This window comes from Parus major, chromosome 12 (assembly GCF_001522545.3).
Source record: "Parus major isolate Abel chromosome 12, Parus_major1.1, whole genome shotgun sequence".
NCBI lineage: Eukaryota > Metazoa > Chordata > Aves > Passeriformes > Paridae > Parus > Parus major.
Genome location: NC_031781.1, coordinates 9689490 through 9701548, shown reverse-complemented (window position 1 = coordinate 9701548; position 12059 = coordinate 9689490). Strand labels below are relative to the sequence as shown.

At 50.8% G+C, this 12059-nt stretch overlaps 1 protein-coding gene across 3 annotated transcripts in view; it reads right to left on the bottom strand.

Annotated features, from left to right (window-relative positions):
- PLXNA1 (plexin A1) overlaps positions 1 to 12059 on the bottom strand; it is a 115576-nt gene that overhangs the window by 52821 nt on the left and 50696 nt on the right. For all 3 annotated transcript variants that reach the window (XM_015641176.2, XM_015641177.3, XM_033517434.1), the window contains exons 5-8: positions 11276 to 11376; positions 10698 to 10821; positions 8432 to 8585; positions 7644 to 7743 (exon numbers count right to left, since the gene is read on the bottom strand). In XM_015641176.2, the coding sequence (XP_015496662.1) occupies positions 7644 to 7743; positions 8432 to 8585; positions 10698 to 10821; positions 11276 to 11376 (479 nt within the window). The remainder of the gene's footprint in view (positions 1 to 7643; positions 7744 to 8431; positions 8586 to 10697; positions 10822 to 11275; positions 11377 to 12059) is intronic.

The following is a 12059-nucleotide window of genomic DNA, read 5'->3' as shown; positions in this document are numbered from 1 at the left end:
AAAAAAAAAGCAGCAGCACTAGTTCTCTTCCTAGAAGGCTCATACCTGCTTCTCACTGATCTGAGCATCAAAAGGATCAGGCCCAAAGCAATTATATTTAAACAAAGACAAGCTCTTTCCCTGAACACAGCTCTGGCAGGAGGCAGGCAGCCCTGCCCAGCCCAATCCTCCTCCTAATCACAGCTACCTCTCTGCCTCTACCCCTGGGAAACGACAGGAAAATACAGCATCACCCTGTGAGGCAGCAGAAAGACAATCTCCCTGGAGAAGATATCCTCGGTGGCAGAGCCTGGCATGCTAAATCCCTCACCCTCCAGCAGAATTGTCTCTTTGGAGGTGTGGGGACCTGAGGGAACCACAGGGTGAGGGCAGCTCAGGGTGCAAAGACACACCCAAGGCTTTCCAGGACCAGGTCTCCTGGCCTGCCCTGGGGTTTCACACACCATTACATATACAGCAAGAGCTTCCCAAATCCATGCGCACACACTAAGGAAATATTTAATTAAGCTGCTTGCAAAAGGGGCTGGAAGTCATTTCCATGTTTCGCTCACATTTTCACTTCCAAATGAACAGCCCTTTTAGCTTTACCCACAAATATGCTAATTGAGATGCTCCTTATGCAAATATATGCAATTTTATTTCAGCTGCAGAGATTCAACTTAAAAGCAGAGCCACAACCTCCTATCTCTGGTTGCTTTGATGGAGGGAGGTGCAGAGGGTGGGGGGGAAAAGGGAACACAAACAAAGGCAAAGGACAGCTCCTGCCCTCCTGCAGGCAGGACCAGTGGACAGAAAAATCCAGGATATGGAGGGGTGGGACAGGGAGCATACAGATTAATCCTCATGAGAGTAGCACTAACAGAAAAGCACAAGCAGCCAGAAGCCACATGCTGGGGCCCAGCTACCAAGCTGCAGCACAGCCTACCATGAATCACCCCCACCATTTTCCAAATAAGAGGTTTTCCAGTCCTTCAGGGTCTGCAAAAATACTCTCCAGTCCCCCTTCCACCACCTCACAAGGCATCTCAAAGCAGCTGCGTGAAGTTCCTGATGCAGCCCTGTACCCCAGCCCCAACAGCTGCAGCTCCACTTTGCAGTTCTTCACAGTCAAAGCCAAATCTTGGCTATTTCAAGACCCTCCTCACCTGAGGGTCTCCTTTGCTATTTAATTACTGCAGGTCCCATCTGATCTCCTGGTCTCCACTTGTCAAAGGATCTCGGGTCATCCTCCATGTAAACACTGAGGTGGCATGGTTCCCCCTTCCTACTTTAGCCCTTCCAGTTGCTTCTAACTAAACTGAGCCCTTCCTAAAGACCCATCCTCGGCAAAGGTTTCAACATTCTCCCTTCTGCCAAGGTTCTCCTTCTGCCATAAGGACATCAGATGCCACTGTGAGAGCACTCACCACACACACCTTGCTCTGCAGCATTTCTGCTGCATTTAGAGCCGGTCCAGATCAAAGTGGTAAGTCAGCCCCTGGGTGCCAGCACCACAGTGAAACGCTGTTCACAGCCTGCCTCAGTCCTGCTAGCCTCAGCACGGCTGTCTGAGCACCACAGCACCCTGCAAGCCCAGGACAGGAGCTGAGGCAGGATCCCTGGCTGCTGGTCAGCGTGCCTGGGGTGGTGTCCCAGTGTGTCCACAGCCCGGTGTGTCCGTGTGCCACTGCTGTCTGTTCCTGGCACAGGAGCAGGTTGCTCGGCAGCATGATGCCATCTGTGCCGTCTCTCTCCTTCCCACGGTCAGGCACTCTTCCCTCATCACTTCTTGCCTAAGAGGCTTTCATCACTCCTGGTAATTAGAGGGAGGCTCTCCTTCATGTGTTGAAGTGTTCCGCCTCCCCAAAGCGTGCCAGGAGAGCAAGAAGCCCAGCGAGGCAGAAAACCGATGGTGGGGGTGCAGCACTGATATGGACCCACAGCTTGTCCCCCATCTGCCTCCTCCCCAGCCCTGCCAGGTGCCAGTGGAGATGAAGCCCAGGCGAGGCAGGGAAAGGGGGCCAGACCCACTGCCTCCTGATGACCTCGTGAGAGAGGCGTGGCACCAGCCTCAGAGCAGCATTTCAGGGTCACTCTCTGCCCAGTGCCCCATCCCAAAACAAGTCCAAGCTCACTGCTGGCCTGAAACCTCCCCCAGCCAGGGCAGGCAACAAAGCAGCTCTGCCCAACTTTGAGTGTTCCAGGGTCAAAGCCAGAGCCTCCCCACAGCCCTCACGTTTGCCCACATCTCACCCCACAGCTGGGCCAAAAACTCCCAGGACTGCTCCCCTCCACTTCCATAAATGATCCCAAACTTGGTCATGCCATGCTAGGGAAACACTGACAGTGCTGCAGAGAAGCAGAGGTGCACACAAGGCAGAAGGACAGCAAAAATGCCTCTCCAGGGTGGGTACAGAGCCAAAAGCATCACTGTAGGATGAGCCCAGACCCAGGGATAGCTTCAGGGACTGATGCCTCCCTGAGTGTGCAGGCACCTCCAGTGACCACGGAGAGGTTCCAGCTGTCTCCACACATGACACAAAGCAAAGCTGTAGCTGCTGGGAAGTGTGGAGAGCCAGCAGTGCTGGATCCAGACTCTTCACTCACTCTCCTTCCTGCATTGCCAGCCCCAGGCACGCCACGTGCCCAAAGGAGCCCAAAGCTCTTCATCAGAATGAAGAGCGGGGGCAGGAAACAAAAACAGCATCCACAGGAGTGAGATAAGCCTGAGCAGCAAACACGAGGGGGACAGGAGGTGTGAGCACTGCACACACACAGACACTGAGGCTATTTCTATGGTGCAGCACGTCCCTGAAGGAAGGAAGGACATGGAGTGAAGGGCAGGGAGGAGGAACAGGGGGAAGTTGAATGGCACCAAGAGCAGAGCAGGGGAGGTCCATTAAGAAGGGAAATTATAAACACAGTGTTGATAAAAACAGCATCTGTGCAGGCACAGCACAGCCGCCTGCGAGCCCCCCGACTGTTCCTCAGATCTCCTCTTGGCAGGAGGATGCATCCTCAGTGAATACTCAGCTCCAGCACAGCCTGCATCTGGAGCAGCAGCTGTCAGGGCTGAGGGGCTGAACTGCACTGCTTTGGGCTTCATATCCATCTCTCCACCCTAGGGAGAAGGGGAAATCCTGAAGAGCAGTGGAACCAGATGGTCAGTGTCCCTCCAGCCCCTACACAGACCTACAGGCAGCTTCCTCACTGGTGCCCAGGAAAGGCATGGGGTGGGAGTCAGCTCTCACCTCCCCCCATCCCTGCCCACCTCAATCCATTTCTGCCCTTCCTTTCACACCAACCCAATTATTTTCCATCCCTGCCAGGTTTTGCCAAGGTCCTTTCTGACAGGGTGGTCCAGAGCATCCACCATCACACTGGAGGATGCAGAACCATACCCTGGGTTTTAAGTTAATTCTCTTGAAAGACACTTAGCTGAAGCATTAAGACCAGGCTGTACCAGACCCCTCATTCACAATATATATGATATAAACCAGGTTATGCTGAGCTGTCTCTGGGGCCATCCTACAGGATTTTCCACCTGCCCCAGCCCAGGAACACACAGGGATCTGTTACCACCACACAGCTCAGCCATGAAAACTCAGGTACACTCGCTCAACTGCTTGCAGCCATCTGTGCATGCCTTTGAAAAGAAAGCATCTGTAAACATCTGGAAACGAGCAGCAGTGGGCCAACAGAGGAGCAGCCACACCACGTGCAGGTAGAAAGAAAGGCTGCAGAGAGGAGCCCAGTGGCACAAAGGCTGGCATTGTCCCACGAGTGCCAACAGGTGCCTCGGCCACCAGAACAGCCCTGCCCTGCCATACCAGCACAACCCTACTGCTCCCAGCCCTTGGGACATGTGTTAAAACCCCATTTACTTAATGAGGCTTACAGAGAAGGCCTGACCTGTGGGATAGAGACACAGCAGAGTCACATCTCTCCAGCTTGGAGGAGTTAGAGCCATTTGGCATCTCTGCCCTTGCTCTAGCCTCAGAGAAATTCAGCACCCTGCAGCTGATGGGACATGGGTGTCACAGCTGCCACTACACTGAGGCACAACCACAAGGCTGGTAGCATCACAACCACCTCCTGCACTGGAGAGAGGCTTCCAAGAGGCTCAGATTCCCTCTTGCAATCAGACTTGCTGATATGATTTTCCCCCTTTCCCTCTGCAACCACCTGGATTTTTGCTCCCACATTGCAGTGGCAGGACATGCTGGTGATGTGCTGAGCACGTTGGTGCTTGAAAAACCAGCAGCTCTGCAAAACCTGCCCACAAAATTGAAGGAAGCACCAAAGGCTCTCATCTTCTTCCCCATCCCACTCCACTTGCCAGCTCCCTTCCCAAGCCACACACTCCAAAAAGCCAAACCACAACAGGATTTATGAAACAGAGTTTTCAGAGGAGAAATCCAGCAAGGAAACATGGAAACAGCGGGAAGAAATAAATACATCTTACTATTCCCTGGAATTGCTCACTAGTTTTCTGTGAGGATTCCCTACTCCCCCTCCTCGCCAGCAAGTTCTGCCAGAGGCAGGCAGGGAGCCTGGCGTTACATCTTTATCTTAAAAGGGGACTCATTTCCCCACAAATGCTTTGAAGAAGGTGTTTAACTCTGACAAAGACAACCTCAACATCTGCCCGTGCACGCGCTGGACTCGGGCTGATTCATTACACGATCAAAGGTGCCAAGCGGTCTTTCAAATGCCTGCACTTGATCGGTGTCCCATTGGAAACCCCCAAGGGAATCCACCCAGTCCCTGCCATGGGGGTTTTCATATCATTCTCCCCTGCAGGAACCAGAGTCTGTCCCCAGGAGCTGCAGACCAGCCTGTGGGCAGCCCTGCTCCCCTGCTGTGGGCTGGCAGCGACCCTCGGCCACCCACAACCCCCCTTGCAAGGGCCCCGTTTCCCTGCATCAAACTCTTGGTTTCCACTGCCCTGTTCAATGCATACCCCAAGCTCAGCCAAAAGCATCCCCTGCCTAATGCCCAAGCCTTTAGGAGCAGGATACCCAAAAGACATGCCTGAGCCCCTCAGGAGCCCTGAGTAAAGCTGGGACCTCAAGAAGCTTCCCAGGTAACTCCTGGAAAGGAATGAAGCCCCAGAGAGGATACGAATTCCAGATCAGGGCTCCCAGGGACCCTGCACAAAGCACCACAGGAGCCACTGATGCTGGTCTGTGATGGAGACAGTTCCATCACACAGGCATAAAGCCCTGCATTAATAGATGGGACAGCTTTGGAGCTCTACCCGGAAGGCACCCCCCTGCTCAAAACATCAGCCAAACATACAGGCAGCCCAACGCCTTCTGTACCCTCCTCTCCTGTAGAAGTGATAGATTAATCTTCTCTTCTGCAACCCCTCCCTTGACCAGGCAGGTTCCAGCAGCCCCTGAAAATGCATAGGAAGAAGACCCCCAAGGTGGTAAGAAATAAGAGAGCCAGGATGCTCATGCAGCAGCAGGACCAGCCCCACAGCTCGCATTCTGCTGATGCCTTTCCAGATGTCTGCCGAAAATAAGAAGGGTCAGGCTCTCCCTGGTGCACATGGTGGAGCTGCATTGGCTTCCCTTGGAGCTACCCCAGCTGACATCAGCAAAGAGCTGCCTCACTAGCCTCCCATCTCTCCACAACCATCTGAAAAATCTCACTCAAACACTTTGTCCTCAGCTGAGAAATGATTCCAGAAGAGAACTCTGCCTTCCAACCTAAGCAAAGCCGTCCAAATATAAAAAGAAAACATAACGCACAATGATCAGAGGTTTCCACAGGAAAAACATTAGCCTGGTGGAAAAGCATATTTATTGTTCCTAATACAGAATTTATAGGTATAGACATATAGATTTTCCTCCACAAAATATGAAACCTGGATCTGAAAGGCTATTAACTCCAGAGAGATCCATTAAAGACGCCTGTCTGCAAATGGTATTTAAAAGTATTGCATCATCCCAGGAGGTATTGTCATGTTCTTTGGCTGCAGGTCACATAGTTAAAACTACCTCCAAACCCTAGAACTCTTGACGTAAAAAAAATAATAATGTTCACCAGCTTAGAACATAGACTTTTCTATCAGCTTCAACTGGAGCCCATAAATATTAATGCATCCATAATTAGTCTTTTTAAATAATGCATCCAAAATTAAACATCAACGCAGCAATAAATCAGTCAGGCTCTTTGTTGTAGGTTTGTTTCAGGGGGGGTAGGGGTTTTTTCCCCTCCTGTGTCAGGCACATAAAATAAAATGCCAATTCCCTCACCACCTCTTCCCACCGGACCATTGATTGGACCAAATCTGATGCCATTTGTACTTAAAAGTCATCTTTCTTTCATTTAGAAAAACAAAAGCCATATCTGCTTTTTGATTTGCAAAATACTGACATGCAGGCAGCCCGAGCCAAAGCTGAGCTAATGTTATTGAAACCACAGGACGTGAAGGGAGACAAAGCTCATCTCAAGAGTCAAGGTGAGGGAGAAAGTCAAGTTTGTAAAGTCTCTCTTCCCTCACCGGCACAATGCTCCCAGGAAGAGCCCTATCCCCTGTGCAAAGAGCAGGAGGGAAGGAATCCCTGTGATGCAGAAACTTTGCAGGGGCTCTCCTCTGACACATCCCTCCTGGAGATCACTGCAGGTGGGTTCCCAGCCAGGGCACCTGCATCTCACCTGCTCTTCCCTGATCAAAGTGGGAACTGAACAGGCTTTGGAGGAGTGAGCTCCAGCAGAGCCCCCAAGCCAGGCTCAACACTTTGCAAAAAGACATCCAAAAGAGATTACTTGGCATTTTCTTGTCTATAATGACTGATCAGCCAGAGTGCCACCATTCATGGGAGATGGCAGGAGTTTCTGGCAGAGTAATGAAATCTCTTGCATTCTTGAGCTCCAAAATCTTTTCCCAAACACACCCCAGCATCAGCTCTGATGGTGCTACAGCACAGCCATCCCCCACTGCTCAAGAACACTGTCTGCAGCTCCTCATCAGGAGCTGTGGTTTGAGACTTTAGACACCTTGCTTAGACAGCACATCAATAATCCACACCTCCTCTATTTTATCAAATGCATATCTCAAGCTGTCTAAAAGCCCTTACAGGAGTAGATTTCACAGCAGCCTGACAAGAAAGCAAATTCACTACTACTTCCAGTTAGGAAATTCTTGGGTAAACGCCCCAGGACATGTGGCATGTTCCATCCCATGTTGCTGTAACTTTCCAGCTCCCTCTCCAGCAAGCCTGGGAAGCAGGTACCATGGCAGGAAAGTACAGGCTTCTCCTTTTGCATCGCCAAGGCACTCCTATTAACTGCTTCCAGCAATAACAAGACACTTGGCGTTTTCAGTCACATGGATTGATTTCTACAGTCTGCAGTGCAGTAAACTTGCTTTTTCTTCCAAAGTTTTGCCAAACCCAAAGCCCTGTTTTTATGTGAGGTTCTGTCCTGACACTACATGTTCCCACACACCCAAACCAACTGTGGGTGCTCTGGTCACCATCCCAGTTTACACGGGCAAAAGGAGGAGGTTTCTCACTGTAAACACTACTGTACTCAACTGCCCTTTCTTCTTGCAACACCAGCACCCACAAAGCTGAGAACTCTCTCTCCCAGTCTCACACCATCCCACCAATCTGTTCCTGGAGCCCTCCCATGAAATCCAGGCCACTTACGACTGATGGACGCTGCAGTTGTAGAAAACAAAATCCACCGAGGCAAATTTCTTCCCTGTCTCCTTGGATTTCAGGTAGAGCTTCACCACTCGCTTGTCCCCTGCAAGAGACCCAGGCAAAAAAAAGACATCAGAAAGGACACAGTGCACGGCCCAGCATTCAGTCCAAGGCTTGTGACAGGCTGGAGGGAGCTGGGCATCACTACCTCTGTCCAGTTAATTAACAAAATCCACCAAGTGTGGCAATAAGAAGAGAGTGTTCATCCACCCCCATTCAGACACCTAAGAGGCCAGCAGAGCCCAAGTACAACTCTGAGCCCCTATGGCTAAACACAACTTGCTGGCATGGAGACTGAGCCTTTGGGTTATACTGGGTGTACTGAAGGAGGGCTTAATAGTTTTGTGGTCAGGAGAATATCCTAGACCCCATGGCCACACCTGCCCAGGAATGGTTCACTGATGGAAATAGGATCAGAGTGCCCAGGAGTTGTCTGCAAGTAAAATCATAAAGTGGGTTGAAAGGAACCTTAAAGATTATCTAGTTCCAAGCCCACTGCTATAGGCTATATCCAAGCAGCTGTGTCCATGGCTTGGAGGAGACTAAAGAACCAGCCTCCCATGAGCAGCAACTCCTTCTCCTCCTATATCCCAAGAAGCCAAGTGGGGTTCAGATCCTGAGACTGGGATCACAATCATGGGAGGACTGTCCTCCTCCACATCTGTCTGTGGGGTAACACATGGGACAACATTTGTCTTGGGCTTTTTTCCCACTCTGGGGCAGAAGCTCACCGCGGCCCCTGGTGATGGGGATGACGTCCTTGGCAGAGGGAGAGCTGCAGTAGATCTTCCCATCCTCAATGCGGCTCTCTGACTCGGTGAAGTCTTCAAAGGAGCAGTTGACTCCTGCAGAGAGGTCTGGGACATTCCAGGCCTGCAAGACCAGCTAGGGAGGAGAGGCAAGAGCATCAGCACAGAGAACTAGGAAAACAGGCTCCTCTCTGTCTGCTATGTGTAAGTCTAGCCAACAGAGAAGAACAGGGGGTGCAATCCCTCCTCTGCCACCCACACATGGTGGGGAGACCTGATCTGGGTTTTTGCAAGGGAGCCCCATCCATGTACCTCCCTGCTCAAGCAAGGAGCACAGGTTTAAATGGGTTAAGAGCTGGAATGACTCACAGCCTCTGTCCTCTGCCCTTGACATACCACAAGCCTTTATGCCCCAGCTCTCTGGAGAGAACTAGAACAGCATCAGGGCTGAAGTATGTTGCACAGAAAGGCAGAAAGGCACCCACTCCAGCAGAGGCGAGGAGGGGAAGAATCCACCTCTTCCTTCACAAAGTCATCCCCCGGGTCAGCAGTTCTCACTTTACAAAACGCTTGCCTTATTTCTAATTTGAATTTTTCACAGCTTCCAGCCATTAGTTCTTGTTATGCTTTTCCTTGATAGATTAAAAAGCCCTTTAGTCCCTGATATTTGCTCCTTGTAAAGGCACTTATACTCTGTAATCAAGTCACCTCTTAATCTTCTTTTTGATAAGCTAAGCAGATTGAGCTCTGGAAGTCTCTCACTGCAAGGCATTTTCTCCAGCCTTCAACTCATTTACATGATGTTTACGGGAGTTTATCAGTCCCTCCCTTTGAAAGCTGCACTCCAGCCCAAGCAGAGCATCCCCTTGTCATCCACCCCAGACCTCTGTGCAGCATCCTGCCATCAGGATGGAGATAATTACCCCAGCGGTGAAAACACTGCCCAGCTCCTGGCTTCATCCCAGGAGCATCAAGAGCCTGCAGTGAGGGCTCAGCACCATTTTCCAGGACACCAGGTGAATTTCCATCCATGTCTAACTTTAGACTTGGCAATACCAAATCCCAATTTCTCTGCTAAACAGCCCCAGTCAAACCAAACTGCTCTGAAGGAGCTTCACCCGTAGCACCCTCCAGTCCCAGCACTCCAGCAGGTCCATCTGCAGCTATATCACATTTATCTCCACGTTAGCAAAGAACATTTACCCTTGCAGAAGTGCTTTCCAAACTGTTTCCATCCAGTGACAATTCTCCTCTCACGAGAACTTTCTGAGATCTGTCACAGAGCCAGTTCTTAATCCACTTAACACGTGCTTTATCAATATTGTATAATGCTAATTTTTAATCAGAACGTTGTGTTGTACCAAGTCAAAAGCCTTGTAGGAGCCTAAAGACATCACATCCCCACAGTCCCTCTTCTAATTCAAGTCATAAATTCACCAAAGAGCAAAATGGGGTTTGTCAGACACAAACCCACGTTGACTGGCATAAATTATATTCCCATCTTTAAATCATTGTCAGGTGTATTCTGCACCTGTTCTTTTTCTTTTTTTCTTCTAATTCTGAAGTAAAACTAAGCAGTCTCTGTCTATCTGGTCCTTTATGCATCTGAGAAAAAAATGAGCACCTTTTCTGTTTCTGGAGTTTTTCTCAACGTTCAGTTATTTATTACAAAGTCATATTATTACATACATCCCCAGGCCACAGAACTCCTTGGCCAACTTTTTTAGGATTCCTGAGTGCCAGATATCTAGACCTGGCAATTTATTGCTAGCATATGCTGTTTCTTATTCTCTTCATGGTGCTAATGGCTTGAAAAATACTTCAGGGAAGTGCCTCATCCTTTCTGCCTGCACAAAGAGAGAGCAGTGAGTTGAGCATCAATGTCTCATCCCAAAATATCTACTGCAGGCTGGAGTCAGAGACAGGCTATTGAACTAGAGCTAGATCACTGGCCTATGAACAGCATTTCTGATGGTCATGCTGTCATTATGGAGAAATATTTATTGCTCAGTTATGTCATTTCTGAATAATCATCAACTGGTTTATTATTCCATCAATATGGAGCCAATGTCCCACCCTCATCAATGCCTCGCACTTTGCTCTGTTTTGTCTCAGATCCCTCTTCCCCTTTTTCCCTATTCATCATACAGTCATCAGTTATTTTTAATTGCCTTCTGCCTGGCCTTTGCATCCAGGGGGTCAGGAGGTGGCTGGGGAGGAGTCTGAGGGAGCAGAGGTGTGCTCTTACCGGGACCTCGGACATGGTGACCGAGATGTTTTTGGGCTGCACGGTGAGCTGGACACACTGCTGCAGGTCGGAGGCGAAGCGCTGGGGCTCATCCGCCCGCTCACACCGGTCCTTGCGGGAGCAGCTGCAGGGGGATGAAAGCACCATGGTGAGGAGGAGAATCCCCTGGGGTCCTGCAGGGCTTTGGGCTCCACCAGGGCAAACAGACCCTTTAGCACGGAAATGATGCCCAGAAAGGGACCTCGGATCACTGAGGCCTGTACCGGAGCTCTGCTCTCCCCTGAGACTTCAGGAGTATTTTATATTCAGTTTTTCTTATTGGCACAGCAATGCTAAAGACAGCAGCCCATGGGCAGGATAAGCAGGCCCTGGCAGCAGCTTCACCATGCATGGATGCTCCTAAGCACAGCCTGGATACCACAGGAGGGGATGGCTGACCCCTTGGACCATTCCATCCCTCAGCATTTTGGCCCAAATTGCAAGAGGGATGCCCTCAAGGAGACCAGCAGTGGGGATGGACACATTTAGTCAGCTGTAGGTCACTGGCACAGCTCCAGGGACAATGCTGCTGTACTCACATGTTGTGGAGGACACACCAGCCACAGTGGGGGTCCCGGGAGCCCAGGCACAGCTCACAGCTCTCGTACTGCTCACAGCTCTCCACCGGCACACGCGTCACCTGTGGGCAACAGGCACGGAGTGAAGTGGGTCAGGCTGCTGTGCCCACACCTTGACACGGCACAGACAGACCCAGCACAGACTCTCCCAGGCCTGTTAGTGGGAAGGCAGGAGAGGGAGCAGGCTGAGCCCCTCGCCATCGCCCACTCCTCTCCCAGGCCCAGGCAGCACATTTGCAGGCAGCACTTCCACCTTAGAGAGACTTTTACTCCAAACAAGCTCCTTTCATTGTTGCACCTTCGTAGTATTTGAGAGTGGGCTGGGCCAACTCAGCTGCACATCGGCTCCCAGCGCCAGCCAGGCACCCCATGGCTGCCGCAGCCCTGCTCTGAAAGGGTTACCAGTCTTTTATTAATTGCTCCTCCAGATTTGATTAAAATCCCCTCATTCTCCAAGCCCTTCGAGCTCTGTTACAACTGTTCATTTAATTACTTTCCACCAGCACTCTGATAACACCCAGCGTACTAGGGAAGAGAGTGGGCTTTATTAAGGAGAGGGGAGGAGAAGAGGGGGGATAGGGAGGGGGTTCCTGCTTGCCTGCCACGAGGAACCTGCAGCACCAAGCAGCTGCCCATGCCTGCCGTACTTGTGCCTCAGTTTCCCCACTGCTCCCATGGGGCAGCACTTACTAATTAAAATTTGCAAACTTCCCTACTGAAGGCTAAACCTGGGGTGTTCTCCCTC